Source organism: Nerophis ophidion, linkage group LG11 (genome assembly GCF_033978795.1).
Source record: "Nerophis ophidion isolate RoL-2023_Sa linkage group LG11, RoL_Noph_v1.0, whole genome shotgun sequence".
Lineage (NCBI taxonomy): Eukaryota > Metazoa > Chordata > Actinopteri > Syngnathiformes > Syngnathidae > Nerophis > Nerophis ophidion.
Genome location: NC_084621.1, coordinates 33,648,565 through 33,675,034, shown reverse-complemented (window position 1 = coordinate 33,675,034; position 26,470 = coordinate 33,648,565). Strand labels below are relative to the sequence as shown.

At 42.0% G+C, this 26,470-nt stretch overlaps 2 protein-coding genes across 4 annotated transcripts in view; one reads left to right on the top strand and one right to left on the bottom strand.

Annotated features, from left to right (window-relative positions):
- The first annotated feature begins 8,927 nt into the window (after positions 1 to 8,927).
- LOC133561962 (phospholipase A and acyltransferase 4-like) overlaps positions 8,928 to 26,470 on the top strand; it is a 72,448-nt gene continuing 54,905 nt past the window's right edge. Inside the window, exons 1-2 of one of the 3 annotated variants that reach the window (XR_009808807.1) lie at positions 8,928 to 10,678; positions 16,355 to 16,874. The gene's annotated coding sequence lies outside the window, so the exon portion shown is untranslated. Of the gene's footprint in view, positions 10,679 to 11,583; positions 11,709 to 16,354; positions 16,875 to 26,470 lie in introns of those variants that run through there. The other 2 variants (XR_009808808.1, XM_061915704.1) reach the window with 2 other exon arrangements.
- LOC133561964 (DOMON domain-containing protein FRRS1L) lies at positions 10,792 to 25,282 on the bottom strand. Its single transcript, XM_061915707.1, has 5 exons — positions 25,060 to 25,282; positions 18,231 to 18,315; positions 17,972 to 18,110; positions 12,115 to 12,361; positions 10,792 to 12,042 (listed from the first exon to the last, which is right to left on the bottom strand). Exons 1-5 carry the CDS (start codon positions 25,250 to 25,252, stop codon positions 11,870 to 11,872), a joined length of 837 nt encoding a protein of 278 aa, XP_061771691.1. The 5' UTR covers positions 25,253 to 25,282; the 3' UTR covers positions 10,792 to 11,869.

Here is a 26,470-nt window from a genome sequence, read left to right as displayed (position 1 = left end):
AAACATGTGACGTTGAGTTGACGATGTGCATCTTGGGAAATGTAGTCTAGAATACCCTTTCCTAGTAGGCCTTTTTTCAACCAGTTTTTTTTTTGTAAATTAACAACCTGTATTGTTAGACAGTTGTCTGTCTATATGTGTTGGCCCTGCGAGGAGGTGGCGACTTGTCCAGGGTGTACCCCACCTTCCGCCCAATTGTAGCTGAGGTAGGCGCCAGAGCCCCCCGCGACCCCAAAAGGGAATAAGCGGTAGGAATGGATGGATGGATATTGTTAGACATCTGACCGATAACATACACATCAAGTATTTTGCAATCTCCATACTCAATCTCGAAAGTGTTAATATAAACTAACTCCGTCACACAAAAGTTTAAAATAAAACCGTTAAAGGCCTACTGAAATGAGATTTTCTTATTTAAACGGGGATAGCAGGTCCATTCTATGTGTCATACTTGATCATTTCGCGATATTGCCATATTTTGCTGAAAGGATTTAGTAGAGAACATCCACGATAAAGTTTGCAACTTTCGGTCCTAAGAGAAATGCCCTGCCTCTACCGGGAGTCGCAGACGATAACGTCACCCGTGTGATGGCTCCTCACATATTCACATTGTTTTTAATGGGAGCCTCCAACAAAAAGTACTATTCGGACCTAGAAAACGACAATTTCCCCATTAATTTGAGCGACGAAGCAAGATTTGTGTTTGAGGATATTGATAACGACGAACTAGAAAAAAAAAAAAACGCGATTGCATTGGGACGGATTCCGATATATTTAGACACATTTACTAGGATAATTCTGGGAAATCCTTTATCTTTCTATTGTGTTGCTAGTGTTTTAGTGAGTTAAATAGTACCTGAAAGTCGGAAGGGTGTCTCCACGAGTGTCTTGACACGCAGTGTCTCGGAGTCGACGGCAGCTATGGATGGCCCAAGCTCAGCTTTTCTCCAGTAAGAACGGACTTTTTAACCACAATTTTCTCACCGAAACCTGCTGGTTGACATTTGGTAGGGATCCATGTTGGCTTGACCGCGCTCTGATCCATAGGAAAGTTTCACCTCCAGGAATTTTAAACAAGGAATCACCGTGTGTTTGTGTGGCTAAAGGCTAAAGCTTCCCAAAACCATCTTTCTACTGTGACTTCTCCAATATTAATTGAACAAATTGCAAAAGATTCAGCAACACAGATGTCCAAAATACTGTATAATTATGCCGTTAAAGCAGACGACTTTTAGCTGTGTGTGCGTGCAACGCTCATACTTCCTAAAACCCCGTGATGTCTTGTGTACTCGTCATCATTACACGACGTTTCGAAGACGAAACTCCCGGGAAATTTAAAATTGTAATTTAGTAAACTAAAAAGGCCGTATTTGTTTGATTAAGGGAAACAAGACACATGATGACACTATAACACTGTAATTAGATAACAATAAAGTATGATACGAAACATTATATAAACCAAGGGTGTCCAAAGTGAAGCAGAGAGAGAGACATTTTTGGCCCGCAGCTAGTTTTTATTGGTCCTGGACCAATAAAATTAATAATTAATAATGAGGTGTATTAGATAAAACACTGACAACGCTGATATAGAAATTAAAATATAAAGTTTAAAAAGTTAACATAAAAATAACAATACGTTGTCATCTACTGCAGTGGTCTCAAACCTTTTTTCCACCTGGGACCTGTTTAATGTATGCATTATTTTCACGAATCGCCTTCCTACAGGTGGCAGATAAAAACAGCAAAAAAAAAAATTGCAAGAAAAATTTGCCTTTGGCTACAATCTGGCACATTAAAGGCCTACTGAAACCCACTACTACTCACCACACAGTCTGATAGTTCATATATCAATGATGAAATATTAACATTGCAACACATGCCAATACGGCTTTTTTCCATCCATTTCTACCGCTTATTCCCTTTTGGGGTCACGGGGGGCGCTGGCGCCTATCTCAGCTACAATCGGGCGGAAGGCGGGTTACACCCTGGACAAGTCGCCACCTCATCGCAGGGCCAATACAGATAGACAGAAAACGGCTTTTTTAGTTTACTAAATTAAAATTTTAAATTTTCCGGGAGTTTCGTCTTGAAAACGTCGTGTAATGATGACGTGTACGCAAGATGTCACGCGTTTTTAGGAAGTATGAGCGCTACGCACACACAGCTAAATGTCGTCTGCTTTAACGGCATAATTACACAATATTTTGGAGATCTGTGTTGCTGAGTCTTTTGCAATGTGTTCAAATAATATTGGAGAAGTCAAAGTAGAAAGATGGAGTTGGGAAGCTTTAGCCTTTAGCCACACAAACACACGGTGATTCCTTGATTAAAATTCCCGGAGGTGAAAATTTACTATGGATCAGAGCGCGGTCAAACGAACATGGATCCAGACCACATGTCAACCAGCAGGTTTCGGTGAGAAAATTGTTGTAAAAAGTCGCTTCTTACAGGAGAAAAGCTGAGCTTGGGCCATCCATAAAGCTGTCGTCGACTTCCCTGAGACACTGCGCGTCAACACACCCGTGGAGGTACACCTCCGACTATCAGGTACTATTTAACTCACTAAAACACTAGCAATACAATAGAAAGATAAGGGATTTCCCAGAATTATCCTAGTAAATGTGTTTAAAAACATCAAAATCCGTCCCAATGCAATCGCGTTTTTTGTTGTTGTTGTTTTTTTCTAGTCCGTCGCTATCAATATCCTCAAACACGAATCTTTCATCCTCGCTCTAATTAATGGGGAAATTGTCGTTTTCTCGGCCCGAATAGCACTTTTTGTTGGAGGCTCCCATTAAAATCAATGTGAATATGTGAGGAGCCCCCACACTTGCGACATCATCGTCTACGACTTCCGGTAGAGGCAGGGCTTTTCTCTTAACACCGACAGTTGCGAACTTTATCATAGATGTTCTCTACTAAATCCTTTCAGCAAAAATATGGCAATATCGCGAAATGATCAAGTATGACACATAGAATGGACCTGCTATTCCCGTTTAAATAAGAAAATATCATTTCAGTAGGCCTTTAACATTTGATATGTCCATTACTGTGCATCATTGTACTATAACAAAGTCATCGTATTAACCATTTATTAACAAGCTTATTGGTCTGTTTAGTGGGATGGGCCAAATTTGGTAGTTTATGAATTAATTACTGTTTCTGTGCGGCCGGACCGGTGGTTGGGTACCACTGATCTACAGCACAAAAGCTGAGATTCAGGCATTTAAAACTGTATAAATACATCTTAGCATATTACATACAAAATGGCACCATATCCTATTTGGAGACTTGGGAAATATCATATCCCACTGTTTTTACTACCTCCGCTTACATTTCAGTATAGCTTTAAATATGTGGCTTGTACTTGCAAAAATTGGTTTGTGACATCTAAACGTTCTCATTTCAGCAAATAAAATTTGGATTTTAAATATTCCAGCCATCCATTTTTCTACCGCTTGTCCCTTTTTGGGGTCGCGGGGGTCCTGGAGCCCATCTCAGGTGCATCCGGGCCGTAGGCGGGGTACACCCCAGACAAGTCACCACCTCATCACAGGATTTTAAATATTATTTTACCAAATACTTCATTGATAAATGTGTAGTTGTAGAGTTATAAATCATACGTGTGTCCTTAATATAATTTTTTTTTTTTTTTTAATTTTGTTACCATTAGGTCAGTGTCAAACTTGTTTTATTGAGGGCCATATTGCAATTATGGATTCCTTCAGATGAGTCACTAGAGAAAAGTGCTATATAAACATCATTCACTTCAAATACATAAAAACAGGTACCAGTAAGTAAGAAAAGTTGGTTTTGCATAATAGGCTCCCCTTTAAATGATCCGGCTGACCACATGGTTTAGCTCAGGGGTCACAAACCTTGAAACCAAGAGCTACTTCTTGGGTACTGATTAATGCGAAGGGCTACCAGTTTGATACACACTTAAATACATTGCCAGAAATAGCCAATTTGCTCAATTTACCTTTAATAAATACATCAATATTTCTTTTAAAAAAATGGGTATTTCTGTCTGTCATTCCGTCGTACATTTTTTTTTTCTTTTACGGAAGTTTTTTTGTAGAGAATAAGTTATGAAAAAAAAACTTAATAAACGGTTTTGAAAGAGGAGAAAACACGAAAAAAATGTTTATCTTCAATTTTGAATCTTTAAAATTCAAAATTAAACCGAAAAAAGAAGAGCAAAACTAGCTAATTCGAATCTTTTTGAAAAAATTTAAAAAACAATTTATGGAACATTATTAATAATTTTTCCTGATTAAGATTCATTTTAGAATTTTGATGACATGTTTTAAATAGGTTAAAATCCAATCTGCACTTTGTTAGAATATATAACAAATTGGACCAAGATATATTTCTAAGAAAGACAAATCATTATTTCTTCTAGATTTTCCAGAACAAAAATTTTAAAAGAAATTCAAAAGACTTTGAAATAAGATTTAAATTTGATTCTACAGATTTTCTAGATTTGCCAGAATATTTTTTTCGAATTTTAATCATAATAAGTTTGGAGAAATATTTCACAAATATTCTTCGTCGAAAAAACAGAAGCTAAAATGAAGAATTAAATTAAAATGTATTTATTATTCTTTACAATATAAAAAAAAACTTAACCATTGATTGAAATTGTCAGGAAAGAAGAGGAAGGAATTTAAAAGGTAAAAAGGTATGTGTTTAAAAATCCTAAAATCATTTTTAAGGTTGTATTGTTTCTCTAAAATTGTCTTTCTGAAAGTTATAAGAAGCAAAGTAAAAAAATAAATGATTTTTTTTAAACAAGTGAAGACCAAGTCTTTAAAATATGTTCTCGGATTTTCAAATTCTATCTGAGTTTTGTCTCTCTTAGAATTAAAAATGTCGAGCAAAGCTAAACCAGCTTGCTAGTAAATAAATACAATTTTAATAAGAGAGGCAGCTCACTGGTAAGTGCTGCTATTTGAGCTATTTTTAGAACAGGCCAGCGGGCTACTCATCTGGTCCTTACGGGCGACCTGGTGCCCGCGGGCGCCATGTTGGTGACCCCTGGTGTAGCGTATCACATTAAATCATGTGTTGGACCACTTTTAATTATGTGGCTGGCGACAATAATTTGTTTTGACAAACTAAGTTAAATAATCTGTCGGACTGCTTAAATGATTACGTTTATGCAGTTGTGGGCCACATATAAATGATGTGCTGGTCCAGATTAAATGATGTGGTGGGCCACATGAATGACATTAATTGATGTGTGAGGTCAATTTAAATTATGTGTTGAAACACGTTAAATGACGTGGAGGGGTCACCTAAATGACATGGTGGGCAACATAAATGAAGAGGCAGACCACAATAAATGAAATGGTGGACCACATTAAATGACAGATCTGGGCCCTAGGCCTTGAGTTTGACACCTGTGCACTGACTACAAGCCCACATACAATTAGTGGTACTATAGTAGAGAATTGATCATCTAAGCCAGGGGTCGGTAACCTTTTTGGCTGAGAGAGCCATACAAGCCAAATATTTTAAAAAGTTATTCCGTGTGAGCCATACAACTTTTTTTTTTTTTTTTTAACACTGAATACAACTATATGCGTGCATTTTTAAGAAAGACCAACAATTTTAGAGTATAATAAGTCTCTTATTCTTTTTAATAACATTGTTATTCTGAGGCTAGCCAAAAATAAATAAAATACTTCTTACCATTAATGCAACTTCTTGAACAGGTGCGGTAGAAACCGGATGGATGAAGGAAAAATGCATGAGAATGTTTTATATTTTGAATGTTATTTTTGATACTGTTATTACCAGCGGATTTATTAATTACTTATCGTGTTAAGCAATGTCAACTAAAATTTATCTGAGAGCCAGGTGTGAAGACTCTTCTTCGGCATGGTAATGCCGGTGTAGTTTTCCCGTGGATGCGTCGAAGCAGAACACAGCAAAGGTAAGAAATAAGGTATTTATTTAATAACAAAAGTCTATGAACAAAAATACTGGTGTAAAGAGAAAAAGTAAACAAAAGACGCTAGCGTGAAAGCTAGGATAAAACAAGGAAAACTAAAACTTGGTACGAGGACACAAAAGAGTAAACAAAACATTTAGCATGAAAGCTAGACAATAAAGTGGCTTGGCGTGAGAGCTAGCGAGAAAATACATACGAATGATGAGAGTCGTCACTGATGCGCGTGGGCAAATTAGGATCCGAGAATGAGTAAACAGAAAAGGTGAGCTTAAATAGGAGGGTGAAAATTAGTAGCAGGTGTGCGGGGCGAGACTAACAGGTGGACTGATGTGTAACCATAGTGATGGACAAAAACAGGAAATAAACGGGTCAGACTGAGAATGAAAAAACAAACACGTGAAGATCTGAGCAGCAGATCGCAACAGTATTCCCCCCCAACAAAAGACAGATACCAGATGTCTTAAAAAACAAACAAAAACTTGAACCCCCTCCCCAAAACCAGAAAGTTCACAAACGAAGGGAGGGCGGAGGGAGTCCACGGTGGAGGGTCGCCAGATCGCATGTCCCCGAATCCACCGAGGACACATCATGTGGCGGCGGCGGGTGGAACGCTGCTGCCGAAAAAGTTTTGGCGGGCGACCTCGAAAAGGCCACATTAGTGGCCGCCTCGCAGGATGAGGTGCCCGGCGAGGCGGACGACCCGGGCACGGCCACATCCGTGGCCGACATGGAGGAGGGAGTATCTGGCGAGGAGGATGACCTCGCAGAGGCCACGCCCGTGGTCGACGTGGTGGACGACGCCTCAGCACCGAAATCCCAGCAGGCTTGGAAGCAGCAGACGAGGGTGCGGGGACTGCAGCCAAAGCAGGCCCGAGTGCAGCTGGCGAGGATGATGCGGGTGCTGCAGCCGAAGAAGGCGTCGGAGGCGGCCTGGGAGCCGCAGGAGTCGTCGGAGGCGGCCTGGGAGCCGCAGGAGTCGTCATCGACGTGAATGCAGGCGTAGTCGTCGGTGGTGCTGGTGTGGGTTCCAGCCCCGTCGTCGGCGCTGGTGTGGGTTCCAGCCCCGTCGTCGGCGCTGGTGTGGGCTCCAGCCCCGTCGTCGGCGGTGCGGAGCTGGCACCGGTGCTTGGCGGCACGGAGCTGGCACCGGTACCTGTCGTGGTGCTGGTACCGGAGTGGGCTCCAGCCTTGGAGTTTGTGCTGGCGTGAGAACCAGTTTAGAGTCTGAAACTGGCGTGAGAACAAGGCTAGAAACATTTTCTGGTGTGAAAACCAGGCGAGAGTCTAATTCTGGCGTGAAAACCAGGCCAGAGTCTAATTCTGGCGTGAAAACCAGGTCAGAGTCTAATTCTGGCGTGAAAACCAGGTCAGAGTCTAATTCTGGCGTGAAAACCAGGTCAGAGTCTAATTCTGGCGTGAAAACCAGGTCAGAGTCTAATTCTGGCGTGAAAACCAGGTCAGAGTCTAATTCTGGCGTGAAAACCAGGTCAGAGTCTAATGCTGGCGTGAAAACCAGGTCAGAGTCTAATGCTGGCGTGAAAACCAGGTCAGAGTCTAATTCTGGCGTGAAAACCAGGTCAGAGTCTAATTCTGGCGTGAAAACCAGGTCAGAGTCTAATTCTGGCGTGAAAACCAGGTCAGAGTCTAATTCTGGCGTGAAAACCAGGTCAGAGTCTAATTCTGGCGTGAAAACCAGGTCAGAGTCTAATTCTGGCGTGAAAACCAGGTCAGAGTCTAATTCTGGCGTGAAAACCAGGTCAGAGTCTAATGCTGGCGTGAAAACCAGGTCAGAGTCTAATGCTGGCGTGAAAACCAGGTCAGAGTCTAATGCTGGCGTGAAAACCAGGTCAGAGTCTAATGCTGGCGTGAAAACCAGGTCAGAGTCTAATGCTGGCGTGAAAACCAGGTCAGAGTCTAATGCTGGCGTGAAAACCAGGTCAGAGTCTAATGCTGGCGTGAAAACCAGGTCAGAGTCTAATGCTGGCGTGAAAACCAGGTCAGAGTCTAATGCTGGCGTGAAAACCAGGTCAGAGTCTAATGCTGGCGTGAAAACCAGGTCAGAGTCTAATGCTGGCGTGAAAACCAGGTCAGAGTCTAATGCTGGCGTGAGAACCAGCCGAGGAGCAGGTGTCGGCTTCAGCCGAGGAGCAGGTGTCGGCTTCAGCCGAGGAGCAGGTGTCGGCTTCAGCCGAGGAGCAGGTGTCGGCTTCAGCCGAGGAGCAGGTGTCGGCTTCAGCCGAGGAGCAGGTGTCGGCTTCAGCCGAGGAGCAGGAGTCGGCTTCAGCCGAGGAGCAGGAGTCGGCTTCAGCCGAGGAGCAGGAGTCGGCTTCAGCCGAGGAGCAGGAGTCGGCTTCAGCCGAGGAGCAGGAGTCGGCTTCAGCCGAGGAGCAGGAGTCGGCTTCAGCCGAGGAGCAGGAGTCGGCTTCAGCCGAGGAGCAGGAGTCGGCTTCAGCCGAGGAGCAGGAGTCGGCTTCAGCCGAGGAGCAGGAGTCGGCTTCAGCCGAGGAGCAGGAGTCGGCTTCAGCCGAGGAGCAGGAGTCGGCTTCAGCCGAGGAGCAGGAGTCGGCTTCAGCCGAGGAGCAGGAGTCGGCTTCAGCCGAGGAGCAGGAGTCGGCTTCAGCCGAGGAGCAGGAGTCGGCTTCAGCCGAGGAGCAGGAGTCGGCTTCAGCCGAGGAGCAGGAGTCGGCTTCAGCCGAGGAGCAGGAGTCGGCTTCAGCCGAGGAGCAGGAGTCGGCTTCAGCCGAGGAGCAGGAGTCGGCTTCAGCCGAGGAGCAGGAGTCGGCTTCAGCCGAGGAGCAGGAGTCGGCTTCAGCCGAGGAGCAGGAGTCGGCTTCAGCCGAGGAGCAGGAGTCGGCTTCAGCCGAGGAGCAGGAGTCGGCTTCAGCCGAGGAGCAGGAGTCGGCTTCAGCCGAGGAGCAGGAGTCGGCTTCAGCCGAGGAGCAGGAGTCGGCTTCAGCCGAGGAGCAGGAGTCGGCTTCAGCCGAGGAGCAGGAGTCGGCTTCAGCGGAGGAGCAGGAGTCGGCTTCAGCCGAGGAGCAGGCACAGGGGTCTGCCGAGGAGAACTAGGGGACTGGCTGTGAGCAGGACTAGGACTATGATGAGTGATAAGACAAACACTAGGACTCGGGCAAGGACTTGAGAGAGGACCAGGACTTACAATCACACTAGTGCTTTGAGAAGGGCTTGGGCAATGACCAGGACTTACAGTCATACCAGGGCTTGGGCAAGAACTAGGACAAACGGTCAAACTAGGGCTTGGGCAAGGACTGGGACTAACAATCAAACTGGTGCTCGGGCAAGGACTAGGACAAAGACTAGGACTTACAGTAACACTGGGGCTCGGACAAGAACTTGGGTAAGGACTAGGGTTCGGACTAAGACCACGAGGGGAATCAGTACTAATATTACAAAGGCAAGAAACAAGACTCGGGACCGGACTCGAAACAGGACTCGGACTACGGATCAGTCTACGAGTGGAACTAGGACTACGACGACTACGAGAAAGACTAGGACTACAACTAGAATCAGAACGGAAACTCGGACCAGGACTTGGACTACGACTCAGTCTACAAGTCGGTCTACGAGTAGGACTAGAGCATGGGCTACGAAGAAGGCTGGGACTCGAACTCTGAGAGAGACTGTGACTAAAACTAGAACTAGGGCACAGACGGAACACAGGTGGAGGAGGTCTAAGAGGGCGTGACTTGACCGGGGAGAACACAGGTGGAGGAGGTCTACTAGGAGGAGCTAAGCGTTTAGCGGGCCGAAAAACAGGTAAAGGTGGCCTACATGGAGGTTTTTGTTTAGCAGTTTTAAGAACAGGTAGCGTCTGCCCTACCTCCGCAACACAGCTATAGGCCATAGCTCCCCCCTCCAGACGGGAATCCCAGACCCGTTCCCTGTGGTCAGGGACTGACCATAAGGGAGGGTGGTGGGAGGTTTGGAGGCGGGCAGACCCCTCCCCTCTATATTGTCCAGAGTGTCCCTTTGAAAAGGGAGAAAAAACCTTGGACTTGGGCAGAGAATGAGGTTTAAACGGTGGGTTAGAAGAAAAACTAGGTGACTGAGGTTGACTAGAATAATAAGAAAAAATATCCTGATACTTTTGTATATTATTATTAATGTTATTGTCATTTGAAAATGGCTGAGAAAACGAATCTTCCCCCAAAAATTCCTTGTTGATGACGTCATCATCGGAGGACGGGCTTGCGTTACCGGGGGGCGTCGACGAAATGACGTCATCTGCGCGGGACACAAGTTGGGAATTTGCCCAGTCGGTAAAACTGTTAGCAAAGTGTGTTATTGGGTCCCCAAACAATGGTGTAGGGGTCTTGTGTGCTGACTGTAGGTTGCTGTGTTCGTGAGGAGGGAGACATGGAGTGGGCAAGTCTCTGTCGCCCGACGAAGCCATACTTCGCGGCTTCCGCCTACGCGGACGAGCGCGAGCGCTGCGGGAGGGAAACTCACCGCTCCCGGAAGCATCGATCGGAACCAGTTTTCCCTCCAGGTCCCACATCATGCTTTCGTCTGGATTGCATCGGAGAGTTTCAGCCTCCATCGCTCGGAATACCCTCCATGTGCCTTCGTCGAAGGTCTCCTCGTGGTTGCCAGACGCGGAAAAACTTTTTAATGCTCGGATCCTACTGTGAAGACTCTTCTTCGGCATGGTAATGCCGGTGTAGTTTTCCCGTGGATGCGTCGAAGCAGAACACAGCAAAGGTAAGATATAAGGTATTTATTTAATAACAAAAGTCTATGAACAAAAATACTGGTGTAAAGAGAAAAAGTAAACAAAAGACGCTAGCGTGAAAGCTAGGATAAAACAAGGAAAACTAAAACTTGGTACGAGGACACAAAAGAGTAAACAAAACATTTAGCATGAAAGCTAGACAATAAAGTGGCTTGGCGTGAGAGCTAGCGAGAAAATACATACGAATGATGAGAGTCGTCACTGATGCGCGTGGGCAAATTAGGATCCGAGAATGAGTAAACAGAAAAGGTGAGCTTAAATAGGAGGGGGAAAATTAGTAGCAGGTGTGCGGGGCGAGACTAACAGGTGGACTGATGTGTAACCATAGTGATGGACAAAAACAGGAAATAAACGGGTCAGACTGAGAATGAAAAAACAAACACGTGAAGATCTGAGCAGCAGATCGCAACACCAGGTGCAGTCATCAAAAGAGCCACATCTGGCTCTAGAGCCATAGGTTCCCTACCCCTGATCTAAGCAGTTTATAGTGTGCAAGGAGCGATGAACAGGACTCATTATAAACTATCAACACATTTTTATTGTAATATTCTAATAGTGTTACGTAGGCGTCATGTATGCTGCTTTAATGGGAGAGGCGCCGTAAGTTATTGCATTTATTATCTGAACTAGCGGTCTCTCTCATTGTAAAACATAGTCAACATACTGCCCAACAAACATCTGGAAATGTTTATAAAATAAAATTGTTAAAAAATAATTAATGTATATAAATTAGTCAAGCCTGGCAAAAATAATGAAGGTCTTTCACAAATTAAATGCATACTGGTAGTTATAGAAAAATTGCCGATCGGAGTAAATGGGTGATCAAGTCATGAAACGATGCAGACTGTTAATGTTAGTTCATTTCTCTCCTCAGTGAAGTTCATCACGAGCCAGTGAACATTCGCCATCTGCTCTTCTTTGCTTCTCAGTGGGGATTTTCGAGCGCATGCTGTGATTTTATCCACTGGTCCTCATAATTTGAATAAAGCTGCAAAAACCTGGCCTTTCTCAAGTGAGTTTAGCGTATGGCACCTTTAGAATATACTCGAGTGTAGCTGTAGTGTGTTTCAGATATATATCTAATGCTGTGTCTCCTGACAAAAAGTAAATGGCCACTTGTTTTTATTGCTGCTACATCTTCTCTTCCTCCGCCTCTGTCTTCACGGTGTTCCCATCAGCAAGTAGAAGGTGAGGGCTACTATGAGCAGTAAGCAGAGGGGGGAGTTGAAGGTCTGGTAGGCAGTGGAAGGCATGAAGATGTCCTCGTATTTGTAAATACTGATCATGCGGTCGCTCACAGGAGGATTGTCGATGTCGTGTCTTGTGATGGAGCCTGGGGGACGATAGTGATGATGTTCAGGAAGGATGGAAAAAGGCAAAAGGTCCCGTAATGGCTGACACTGACCTTGTATGGCAGGCCCCCATGCAAACAGGTAGTACCACGACAGGTGGAGGTCCACAAGTGTTTCCTCGCGGGGGACATACAGAGGACGCTTAAAGCGACAGGTAACGCGGTTGCTCTCAAAGATGCCCTCCTCGTCTCTGGCAGGGTTTCTCTTGATCTCCTTCGCCCACTGGCCAACGTTGTAAAAGTGATGGATGCGTACGCGGCCGTTATCGTCATGGACGCAGGCCATGACATCATCGCCGCCCTGTGGAAGTAAGCAAAGGATCCAAAACATTCAAAACAATCTAACATGCTTGGCGGCCTTGTGGTTAGAGTGTCCGCCCTGAGATCGGTATGTTGTCATACCAAAGACCATAAAAATGGGACCTATTACCTCCCTGCTTGGCACTCAGCATCGAAATGATTCCTGGGTGTGCCCACCGCTGCTGCCCACTGCTCCCCTCACCTCCCAGGGGGTGAACAAGGGCAGAGGACACATTTCACCACACATACTGTAGTGTGTGTGACAATCATTGGTACTTTAACTTTAAATCCTCCTTGATTGATTGATTGAAACTTTTATTAGTAGATTGCACGGTACAGTACATATTCCGTAAAATTGACCACGAAATGGTAACACCCGAAAAAGTTTTTCAACTTGTTTAAGTCCACGTAAATCAATTCATGATACAAATATACACTATCAGCATAACACAATCATCACACAAGTTAATCATTAGAGTATACATTAAATTATTTACATTATTTACAATCTGGGGGTGGGATGAGGAGGGGGGGTTGGGGGATGGAGGTTAAGTTTGGTTGATATCAGCACTTCTTTCATCAACAATTGCATCATCAGAGAAATGGACATTGAAACAGTGTAGGTCTGACTTGGTAGGATATTTACAGCGAACAGTGAACATAGTGAGTTCAGAAATATACATTTGATTATTTAGATTTGACACGGTGGACCAGGAAATGATGGGTTGGTCGACAAAGACGGGCTGCTGACATAAACGGGACTGAATTAATTGGTTCCACTGTATTCCTCTATATTGTTTATATTTTGTTTTCAAACAAAACTATATTTTTTTACCAATGCCAAAAAAAAGGCTGTAAGTCAACTCCCTGAGCTGTCAGGAAATTTGATGTATTGGCGAAAAAAAGCGAAAAGCAACACTTCCAACTAGAAAAGTAAGTTCATTGATCAATTTAAAATTGATTTAAAATGCAAAAAAAACGACATTGCTTAAAAGAGCGTTCTTGTTGTGATTTCCCAAAAAAAATACAGGACAGTGTTGGGGAAATGTACAGAAAATGTTGACAACCTTATAAATCTTTATATACAGTTATTTATACAAACAGACTACTCTAAAGTAAAGTGGAACCTCAAAAGTTAAAGTTAAAGTACCACTGATAGTCAAACACACACACTAGGTGTGGTGAAATTACTCTCTACATTTTACTCATCCACTTCTTCCACCCCCTTGGAGGTGAGGGGAGCAGTAAGCAGCAGCGGTGGAATCATTTTGGTGATTTAACCCCCAGCCTCCAACCCTTGATGCTGAGTGCCAAGCAGGGAGGTAATGGGTCCCATTTTTATAGTCTTTGGTATGACTTGGCCGGGGCTTGAACTCACGACCAACCGATCTCAGGAGACTCTAACCACAAGGCCACTGAGCAGGTTAAAGTTTACAATTTACAAATTTACATTTTCAATAAATTAAATGTATTCAATTTACAAACCACTCATGTTACAAACTTTTCTATTTCTATTTTTGTGGGGCGGCTTCCAGGTTCGATTACCGCTTCCACCATCCTAGTCTCTGCCATTGTGTCCTTGGGCAAGGCACTTTATCCACTTGATCCCAGTGTTATCCACACTGGTTTAAATGTAACTTGGATATTGGATTTCACTATGTAAAGCACCTTGAGTCACTAGGGAAAAGTGCTATATAAATATAATTCACTTCACAATTCACTTCACATTTACGAACCACAGGCCGAATAACAATATGCTGTGGTGAACAGGCCTTGTCGTTGTGTATGAACATTTCATCCACCCACTGTGTGCCTGCAGCACAGCCATCTTGCGTTCGGCAACACCTCCATTGTGGGCGAGTGGGTCGATTTCTGGTGCTCACTGCTCATTCTGTCATCTGAATGCTGCTGTTAGCTACTATGCTACTTTGTGTGCTTTTGGTGTGCTTTTAGCCTTTTTACAAAATGTTTTTGAGTTTTGTTAGCTCAATTTGTGTCTAAAGGCAGCAATAGACAAGCAATGTGTGATCTGAAACATTCAGCAAGTATCCGCAGCGTGGTCGACACTGCTTATTAAATAGAAAATGAATACAATATTCCCTTAAGTTTGTTTGATATACGGTATTGTGTTCAAAGTGTACAAACCTTAACTAAAATATGGACTTTTTTCGAGGCTGCAATCCATTAATTATTTTTACATAGTTTTTTTATGGATAAATTTGCTTTGATATACACACTTTTCTATTTACAATCCGCGTTCAACAACTAATTCAGTTCGTAAATCGTATCCACTTCTAATTTCCATATCCATCCATTTTCTACCGCTTGTCCCTTATGGGGTCACGGGGGGTCGCTGGAGCCTATCTCACCTGCATTCAGGCGGAATGCGGGGTACACCCTTGACAAGTCGCCACCTCAACGCAGGGCGTTATTTCTATAGTTCTTTGAAAATAAATACTGTAAAAGATGCTTGCTGAGATATATGCTAGATCTTGTATCCATTGACAATTGCCTTTTTCCACCGCTGAAACTTTTTCAGGAGCTTTCACATTTACCCAGGTAAGTAAAGTTTCCTCTGTCTTTTCACCCAAAACAACACGTCCATCCATCCATTTTTTCTGCCGCTTATTCCCTTTGGGGTCGCGGGGAGCGCTGATGCCTATCTCAGCTACAATTGGGCAGAAGGCGGGGTACACCCTGGACAAGTCGCCACCTCATCGCAGCCAAAACTACCCGGTTTGATTTAATTATTTAGGAACTATTTTAGTTTCTGCCAGCGAGGTGAGACTTTTGGAAGGTTCTTGGATCTTTCGAGGGGGCGGGCTATGCTGTCGGCCGCAGATTGCTTGAACACAGTCAGGGGCATTCCTAAAACATATTTTTTCGAACACACGACCGCCATTACGGAGCAGGCCAAGACAATATGTTTACGTCCCATTTCTTGTGTAATTAATTACAACATATCAGACATGAATAAAAAACCCCAAAAGGAACTCTCGACTTGCAGGGGCATCTGTGTGCAAAAGACCACTGATCAGTAGAACTATCTTGCAGTGTTTTTACTCAGCTGTAGTATTTAAACAAATGTTTAATGTTGTTTATTATCTTTTTACAAACTTAATTTTGGTACGCCAAAGTTCGAGAAGGGTACAGATTATTTTAAAAGTATTTACAGAAGAGTATGTAGTATTCAGTCGGACTCGAAGTGGCAACCTCAGCTGCTTACTACTCTGAGACTTTGTTGGATGAATGTGAAATAAAGGAGGCAGTAAACGAGTGAAACCAAGGTAAATCTTGAAAGACTTAAAGGATATGTTGCACCTCATGTCCTGTTATTGCTTTACCAAAGCATTGTTCAACCCATCCTGATGTACTGTTCCACATGTTTTTTCACCATGCTTTCTGTAACCAACCGGACCAAACTCACACGCATTACAAACATAGCAGCTAAAATCATCAGCCTACCCACACCCAACATTTCAGATTTAAACCACAGGTCCATCATTCGACTGGCAAACACAATAGTCCAGGATATCAGTCACCCACTACACCAATACATAATCCCACTACCATCACGACGCAGGTACAGAACCATCAAATTCTGGAGGGCCCGCCTCAGGAAAAGCCTTATCCCTGCAGCTATAGCCGCCCTTAACATCAGGCCGGCCGACCTGTCTGACAAAGCCTGTAAATGTGTTGGTCATGTGTGATGTCTTCTTGTTATTTTTGTTTTGTGATGTGTAATGTCTATTGATTGAATGTACGGCAGTGAAAATGAATTTCCCCAACTAGGCTAAATCACATCAAATGTTCACTTTTTACTTTATTGGTACATGTTGTAAAAATAGTCAGGGACATGTCGATTGTGTAGTTACCAGCCTTAACACGAGTGGACAGAATGCTAATGTAACAAGTTAACGCTAAATCCAATGTGTTTGTGTAATAGTTGTGGGATAAACATTAAGACTTATTCTCTACATATTGTTGTTTACAGCAGAAATGGACTATAAGAACTCGCCAGACCCTCATGAATTCATCAATTACTGAGAAGATGACTTTCTGACTGTTGGACACCTGAGGACAAAAGCCAGATTTTTTTTATACACTTTGTTTTTAAATCACATTGTTTTGTATATTATTGCTTTGTATTTCATTTACTTACACGATAGTAAAAGAAATATGACGTAATATTGTCTGTTTTTTTACGTAGTATGAGTGTGGAAATATGCTGAACCACTCATCCATACGTCATTTGCCTGATTTGTATAGACTATACTGTAAAAAATGACCGTAAAAACTACGGCAATTGTTAAATAGCAACAGTAAACACGTTAAAATCAAAAATACTTACTCACAATAATGCAGTGGCTTCCTACAGTAGATAACCTTAATTACTATGGTTATAATATGTAGAAAACACATGACTTTACTGTGAAAATGTAAAAAAAAATGTACAATGCCTTTGTAAATATTTTAATGTCACAAGCACGCAACGAGTCTAAACTTTATTTTATTCTGTCTAAATTAAAGATTTTGCAGATTTTACTTTTAAATGTAGAGCATACCTAATTGTTTTAGGGGTTTGTGTCAAAGCATTAGCCTAGTTAACTTATGGCTCACAACAAGTTTTCTTGTATTTTTGTGGTAAGTCGTTTCAGAAGTTGACGGGTTATGTCTCTGCGCTTCATTGTAAACTGCATCGAAATGAACCAGGCTGTGTGTTTAAAGTTAAAGTACCAATGATTGTCACACGCACACACTAGGTGTGGCGAAATTATTCTCTGCATTTGACCCATCACCCTTGATCACCACCTAGAAGGTGAGGGGAGCAGTGAACAGCAGCTGTGGCCGCGCCCGGGAATAATTTTTGGTGATTTAACCCCCAATTCCAACCCTTGATGCTGAGTGTCAAGCAGGGAGGCAATGGGTCCCATTTTTATAGTCCTGGTATGACTTGGCCGGGGTTTGAACTCACAACCTATTGATCTCAGGGCGGACACTCTAACCACTTGGCCACTGAGTAGGTCGGCAAGTGTGTTGGAACTTGCTGCAAGCAGCTATTTATCAGATACAGAGCATTTAAGGTTCGGTTTTAATAGCTCTCTTGAAGGAACCCAGTTGCGAAAGGCTGTGTTGTGGTTTGTCCAATGAAAGGTCGTACAAAAACGTTCTAGGTAACATCATCATATAACGCTCACATGTCTCGGAAACACAGGAATTTTGCAGATGCTAGTGTTTATAACTGGTTTGCCCAGTGGTTAGTGTTCGTGCCTCACCGTGTGAAGGTCCTGAGTTTGATTAACCCTGACTGCGTGGGTTCTCTCCAGGTACTTCGGCTTCCTCCAATGACATATAGGTTGATTGGCAACACTAATATGGGCCCAAATTAGTTTTACGGTGAATTCCTGGCAACCACAGTTGCCGGTATTTTAACGTAAATTGTGTGGCTTTTTTATTTTTGTACAGTGTGGTGAAAACACAAAGTACACACTTCTAAAGGAACCTTTAGTTCCAGTAATTAGAGGCTCCAGACACTTAAAGTTCCTGAACTTTTAGTGTAAAATGACCTAATGTTTTTCCAAAGAGATTTGCCCTCAGACCAGCTGCTCACCATTTTCTTGTCAGAGGAGAAACCTACAGCCACCCAGCCGTCAGTGTCTGCACTCATCTCATATTCTACATCTGTGCCGATGCGACGGTAACTCAGGAAGTAGTCACATGTCTCAGCGTCGCAGCCGGGCTTTCCATACCTGAACACACACACACGCACACACGCGCAAAAACATACACACACACCACATACACAAGTCAATCGAACAGTACACGGAGTGTGTTTCTTGTTCAAGAGACATTTGCTGTTTTGCTCTCACCTGATGCATCCTTTGGTCACTCCACAGTCGTTCACTTTGATTTTGGCAAACGGGTCCACAGGTGGAGCGGTGGGAAATGGATAACCTGCAAAGATGCACCATAAGAACTGTGTCTCCCCAACGCACGGTTGTGCTATTATGACTAATGATTGATTATACCACAATCTCATATAGTCTGTATTGACCTACAACTATCAACAACCAGCTCATAGCAATACACAGTAAATTTTGCATAAAGACCTATTTCTCCAACAAATCATACACTGTAGTCGTCATGATCCATCAAAAAACTGCATTTTTGACTGGGTTTCGGATGGTCAGAGAGTGTGGGGCCGTGCAATATATCAATTCTAAAATCTCAAAGAGGAATGTGTTACAGTAATTGACAATTTCATGCGACGCATACAACCTTGCCACCAACTCCGCGGAGCCCATTGGTGCGTATTTTGGAACACCAACTTTTATGCAAAGAGACCAAGATAACTGAAACGTTGGGGAATGATCAAAAAAAGATTGAAGTTTAGGTTCAACAAGTTTCTTGAAATTTGTTGGACCTTTGGAGGATTTAGTAAGATTTGAAAGGGTTCTGTTTTTTTGGGTCACCCTGTATATATTTTAGTAAGATTGGTAGATTGGAAAATTGTAAGACTAGTGATGAATGATGTAAACATTTTATATTTGTCACGGTGGGGTCGCATCTTTACGTGGGGTCGTTCTCCCAGGAATGCAGAACAGACAACTCCGGACGACAGCAAGAGGAAGGAGATGATTTATTTATACAAAATCATCCAACTTACAACATAACAGGCAAACAACAAAGGCAAGCGTGCCTAACACACAGGAAGCTAAGGCAAAACCTTGGAACACTCACGAAACTGTGGCATGAAACAAGACTTACGTAGTAGGTTACGTGAAGCAAACAATGACGCCAGATCGAGTGTAGTTAGCAACGTGAAGAAGTAGCTCTCTGATTAGTGCTCGGCAGCAGGTGAACGTGCCGAACACAAAACAGGGGCAGGTGGAAATAATAAGTAACCCTGGTAACTAACAAGGGTGCACAAAAACAGGAACTAAAGGAGTCCAAAACTAACAGAACAAAACAAAAACATGATCCGGACCACGGATCATGACAATATTCAGTTATGTTATTTCATTATTTTCATTATACTTATTTATTATATTTCACATTTCAGTTATCCTGGCCAAAATCATCCCTGTTGTTATTATTGTTATTATTGCGTTATTGTAGAATGTGGTAAAAAAAAGTATTTATACGGACACTGAAATCTTTTGACCAAGTTATTATTTTTAAACTAAAATAAACACATTGTTAGAAAAGCCACCATTTTTTTTATATTTTTTGTGTTTCTAATGCTTCACTGAGAGTGTCGTAGTCTTATATTATTTAAACTTTAATTGTAAATGATTAACAAATAAAATCAATCATTATTTCCTCGTGGCATCCTACTCTGTTCAGTGGTCCTTAAACGCACTATAAAAACACTACTGTATCGTATTCCTCCGAGTAGGGAATGATCACTGTGTCTAAAAGAGCACAGCTTGTAGATTCTAAGTGCACACTTGAATATCTTGGTTACTCAGACAGTAATGTGTTTATATAAGTTTGAATTGGGGTATGTTGTTCCTTAATGGGTAAAGACATTAAGGTCTCTTGTTTGTATGTTAGCCTTTAAGCTAGCGAGCTGGCACTAGTCACTCTGTGCAGTTATCAATCACGTTTTTTCAATAATTTCAATTTAAAATGACAACACTAACCGTTGGGAAATGTACTGCGGATATCATTATTACCTTGTATCGGTACATCCGTAGAATAGACCCAGCCAAATAAAACACCTGCTAACATCAGGGACACATCCACAGCGGGCAGCCCAAAATCAGGATTGTCCTCATCTTAAAAGACTCCAGAAACAGAACAATCGAACTATTGACAAAGAACCTGCCTTTTACAAACCCCGTTTCCATTTGAGTTGGGAAATTGTGTTTTATGTAATAATAAACGGAATACAATGATTTGCAAATCCTTTTCAACCCATATTCAGTTGAATGCACTACAAAGACATCATATTTGATGTTCAAACTCCTAAACTTTATTTTTGTTTGGAAATAATAATTAACGTAGAATTTCATGGCTGCAACACATGCCAAAGTAGTTGGGAAAGGGCATGTTCACCACTGTGTTACATCACCTTTTCTTTTAACAACACTCAAATAACATTTGGGAACTGAGGAGACACATTTTTGAAGCTTTTCAGGTGGAATTATTTCCCATTCTTGGTTGATGTACAGCTTAAGTTGTTCAACAGTCCGGGGTCTCTGTTGTCGTATTTTAGGCTTCAAAATTTTCAATGGGAGACAGGTCTGGACTAGAGGCAGGCCAGTCTAGTACCCGCACTCTTTTACTATGAAGCCACGCTGTTGTAACACGTGGTGTGGCATTGTCCTGCTGAAATAAGCAGGGGCGTCCATGATAACATTGCTTATATGTTGCTACAAAACCTGTATGTACCTTTCAACATTATTGGTGCCTTCACAGATGTGTAAGTTACCCATGCCTCGGGCACTAATGCACCCCCATACCATCACAGATGCTGGCTTTTGAACTTTTTGTTGATAACAGTCTGGATGGTTCGCTTTCTCTTTGGTCTGGATGACACGATGTCGAATATTTCCAAAAACAATTTGAAATGTGAACTCGTCAGACCACAGAACACTTTTCCACTTTGCATCAGTCCATCTTAGATGATCTCGGGCCCAGAGAAGCCGGCGGCGTTTCTGGGTGTTGTTGATAAATGTCTTTTGCTTTGCATAGTAGAGCTTTAACTTGCACTTATAGATGTAGCGACCAACTGTATTTGGTGACAGTGGTTTTCTGAAGTGTTCCTGAGCCCATGTGGTGATATCCTTTAGAGATTGACGTCGATTTTTGATACTGTGCCGTCTGAGGGATCGAAGGTCACGGTCATTCAATGTTGGTTTCCGGCCATGCCGCTTACGTGGAGTGATTTCTCCAGATTCTCTGAACCTTTTGATGATATTGTGGACTGTAGATGTTGAAATCCCTGAATTTCGTTGTTCTTAAACTGTTTGACTATTTGCTCACGCAGTTGTGGACGGAGGGGTGTACCTCGCCCCATCCTTTCTTGTGAAGGACTGAGCATTTTTTGGGAAGCTGTTTTTATAGCCAATCATGGCACCCACCTGTTCCGAATTAGCCTGCACACCTGTGAGATGTTCCAAATAAGTGTTTGGTGAGCATTCCTCAACTTTATCAGTATTTATTGCCACCTTTCCCAACTTCTTTGTCACTTGTTGCTGGCATCAAATTCTAAAGTTAAAGATTATTTGCAGAAAAAATATTTTTTTTAACAGTATGACCATCAAATATGTTGTCTCTGTAGCATATTCAACTTAATATGGGTAGAAAATGATTTGCAAATCATTGTATTACGTTTATATTTACATCTGACACAATTTCCCAACTCATATGGAAATGGGGTTTGAAGCACCGTATGGGAGCTCCCATCAGGCATCATAACAGACAATTAGGCAAATGGTTACATGAGCAGAGCACAGAAATGTATTAACAATAACACCAAGGGAGAAAAATACCATTGATTGATTGATTGATTTAAACTTTTATTAGTAGATTGCACAGTACAGTACATATTATGTACAATTGACCACTAAATGGTAACACCCGAATAAGTTTTTCAACTTGTTTCAGTCGGAGTCCATGTTAATCAATTCATGGTACTACTTCCAGCTACGACAATACTACTCCAGGCCAATTTGCTGAGCACCAACCTGTTCACCTACGACTCAATCCTACAAACACGGATATTGGAGTACCTGGAACCAAATAACAGGACTCTAATGACCTAAATCAAGAGCCCATCACAGCTGCACTCTGGTTGAAGGCCGAGGACACCCTGGACAAGTCACCACCTAATGGCAGGTGGACAACATTCACACTCACATTCACACACTAGGGCCAATTTAGTGTTGGCAATGAGCCTATCCCCAGGTGCATGTTTTTGGAGGTAAGAGGAAACCGGAGAACGGGGAGAAGATGCAAACTCCACACAGAAAGACCCAGGACCTTCCTATTGTGAGGCATGCTGTCCCTGTGGCTCTCCAAGTATCACCTTAATGACCAACATACATATTTATTACAAACAAGGCAGAGGTTTATATTAAACAATTATATTTAATGTTTTGCCTACTGTAACATTACACATAATCACTTATTTAAACATTTAAATAAGTGATTATTTGGTGTACCACTAGATAAAACCCACCTACCACAGTTTGAAAATACCTGATGTAGATGATATCTAACAAACAGTGAAGTGAAGTGAATTATATTTATATAGCGATTTTCTCTAGTGACTCAAAGTGCTTTTACATGGTGAAACCCAATATTTAAGTTACATTTAAACCAGTGTGGGTGGCACTGGGAGCAGGTGGGTAAAGTGTCTTGCCCAAGGACACAACGTCAGTGACTAGGACGGCGGAAGCGGGGATCAAACCTGGAACCCTCAAGTTGCTGGCACGGCCACTCTACCAACCAAGATATACCGCTCCAACCGGAGCGGTATAGCATAAACAGGAGGTGCTATTATGTTGCTTCAATACCATTGTGAGTATATTCCTTGTAAAATGTAAGGGATTCTTCATTGATCCTTGCGTCAGTCCTCTACAAAGTATGCTGGAAATATGTCTGATATTAATTTGTGTGTGTAATCCTGCTAATTGTATAGTTACGTCTATTCGTCTATATTTCACACTTGACTAACTACACTAATGCAAGCTCGGACACAGGCAATTACAGTGTTTGATAGTCTGGGAGAAGAGTCAGTTAAGATAGAACTAACCAGCGCCAGGCTGGAAAATTCCTGCACACTTAACATTTCTCGTAGAATAATACACAACTCCAATAATGTTTTTTTCTGTAGTGACTGTGCCAGAGGTGGACATGCATTCTACTGAGGTGGAAAATGATGACGCGTTCAATCTATCGCAGCACCAAGCAAACAATCTGAAGATTACCATCATATAATTTCCTAGATATGGCTCTAAATTGTTTAAGGCGCACTACACAAAATAAATATGTTATTACTATCACTACTATGGATAATATTAACAAAAAATCCTCAAAACAGCCCACTATCTATAATATGGGCTTTTAAAAACATAATATCCTTGTCTCCCAAAATGTTATTAGTTAATGAGGTCATTAAAGACAACAATCTTAACATCTCAGCGAAACCTGTCTCAAACCAGATGAATATTTCCCGCTTAATGAGGCATCTACTCCTAACTAAACGAATGCACATTATGCCCGTTCCCTTAAAAAGGGTTTGGGGAACGCACTATAATATACAACGAAAACCTTAACCTTACCCCTAACCTAATAAATATAAATTATTTTAGGTGCTTACTATGAGGTATGTCACACCACTACCTCTCTACCTGGCTGTTATCTACCGCCCCCCTAAGCCCTATTCGGACGTTATCAGTGAATTTTTAGAGATTGGCGCTGATCTAGTGACGCATACCGACAATGTAATTATAATGGGGGATTTTATTAACCTACGTGGGTTCCCTCCGGGTACTCCGGCTTCCTCCCACCTCCAAAGACATGCACCTGGGGATAGGTTGATTGACAACACTAAATTGGCCCTAGTGTGTGAATGTGAGTGTGAATGTTGTCTGTCTATCTGTGTTGGCCCTGCGATGAGGTACCGACTTGTCCAGGGTGTACGCCACCTTCCGCCCGATTGTAGCTGAGATAGGCACCAGCGCCCCTGCAACCCCAAAGGGAACAAGCGGTAGGAAATGGATGGATGGATGGATTTTATTAACTATATGAATAGCCCATCAGACCCTTTGTGCATGGCGCTCCAGACTATAATTGATAGCTGTGGTCTTACACAAGTAACAAATGAACCCACGCATAGCATACATAACACGATAGATTGTGTCCTTACGGAGTGTTACCACCTCTAAAGTTATGGTACTCTGTACACTAAAGTAATGTCCGATTATTATCTTATAAAATTCAAAGTTCTGACTCATTGTCAACAAGCTACTAATAATAACTGCTTTAGCAGGTGCCACATTAATGCTGTCACAATTATGACTCTTGCTGGCCTACTTCCTTCGGTAGAAAACAGTAGGCCTTGAGATTCGCCAATCCCAAATGATTATAGATAACCTCACCAACAACTTTAACGAGGCCCTGCGCGACACCATTGATAGTAGAGCACCGCTAAGAATAAAAAAGGCCCTTAAAAGACGTACCCCATGTTTTACAGAAGAAACTAGAGCTCTTAAACTATCATGTAAACAGCTGGAACGCAAATGGCGTGCGACTAAACTTGAGGTGTTCCATTAAGCATGGAGTGATAGTTTAATAACTTATGAACGCATGCTTACCTTAGCTAAAGCCAATTACTACTCTCCCCCCATCTGCGTCCCGCTCCAAGGTTTCTCAATGTATCCCATTGGGTTGAGTTTTTTCTTGCCCTGATGTGGGATCTGTACTTAGTTACAATAATAATAACAATAGCAATAATACATTGTATAAAGTCACTTTTCTCTACTGTGTATATGTATATATATATATATATATATATATATACTTATATATATATATATATATATATTACACACACAATACAATCAGGTGAGGGTTGAGTTTGCCACCCTATGGGGGAGCTGGCCTGGGTGCTGAAATCATTTCCTGCAAGTATAGGATATACTACTAAAATATATATTTTAGAAGTATAAAAAAAGTATTACTCACTGTCATCCGACAGATATCTGGACTCTAAGAACTCGGAGGCGAAGGTACTGTAAGAGTCCTTATGGTGCTCCTGGTGGCCCGGCTCTCCATGATCTCCTTGGCCGGCCCGCAGTGCTCCCTCGTCGGTAGGGCTTGGCGCGACCCCCCGCCATCCGCTACCGAAGATCAGCATCGTCCACAGCACTAACATCATGACCACTCTATCGTATTTTTTGTTTTTATTTTTTGATAAAGTACATTACAAATAGAGGTCATAAATCACATATAATCCTCAATTTTGTCAGAGTCCCTTCGCAGGTGTCCATCTTCACTGTGTCGTCATCCTCTATGGATGTTTATTAGCAGCACCATCATGGTGGTCTAACATGGGGGTTCCCTTTATCTTAAATTGGTTCTTTTCCCACAAAAATAAACGTTGATCAGGCTTATTTGTAATCTAGCTGTCTAATTTACACACACAATTGCAATCCTCTTTGGAATCATAATCCTAAAACACACTTAAAGAAGCTAATCATGACGTGTGAGGGTGTGATGGTTTCGTCCACCCGGTCTTCACTTTGCTGTCTGTCAAACATGGCCGCCAATCAGCAGGAGACACGTCATCAAATACCGGAACAAAGCTTTTTTTTTTTTTTTTTTTTAAACAACCCTGTTTTTTAATGTTACAAATGTGTTCATTATTACTACTATTACAATAATAAAACACGCACACCACTTACAACATATGTTGATAACAATTATAATTGGAGATGTACCTTAATTGAAATGGCTGCTTTATTCAAATCAGAGACAACAAAAATTTGCAAATAGCTTAATTAAATAGCTTAATTAGCTTAATAAAAAAAACTATTATAGTATTTAATTATTATATAACCATTAAGTTTTAACCCACAGTCAATAAAAAATACATTTATCGTCATAATTAATAAAATGTGATATTATTATTGGTTTAAATTACTTCTCAAGTAAAAATTTAATCAAGAACGAAAGGGTTTAAAATTACAGTTATATTTACGTAACTTAAAAAATAGTAAGTTATATGTATTTACTAATTATTATTTTATTTGGAATCATTTATTGTTTAAGTGTATTATCTTATTTAAAACATAATTATTTATTGGAATAATTTGTCAAATTAACATATCTAATACATAATGGGAAGTAGGCATAACAGTAGGATGGTGATTATAATACTACTACTAATAATAAACATAATGAATTATCCATCCATCCATCCATCCATCTTCTTCCGCTTATCCGAGGTCGGATCGCGGGGGCAGCAGCCTAAGCAGGGAAGCCCAGACTTCCCTCTCCCCAGCCACTTCGTCTAGCTCTTCCCGGGGGATCCCGAGGCGTTCCCAGGCCAGCCGAGAGACATAGTCTTCCCAACTTGTCCTGGGTCTTCCCAGTG

What these genes read in the sequence shown, in the direction of transcription:
- LOC133561964 (XM_061915707.1), bottom strand. Translation starts at nt 25,252, where the DNA reads ATGATGTTAGTGCTGTGGACGATGCTGATCTTCGGTAGCGGATGGCGG. An exon ending in CAGATATCTGTCGGATGACA is followed by an intron (nt 18,316 to 25,059) that starts GTGAGTAATACT and finishes GCATCTTTGCAG; the next exon opens with GTTATCCATTTCCCACCGCT. An exon ending in GTGACCAAAGGATGCATCAG is followed by an intron (nt 18,111 to 18,230) that starts GTGAGAGCAAAA and finishes GTGTGTGTTCAG; the next exon opens with GTATGGAAAGCCCGGCTGCG.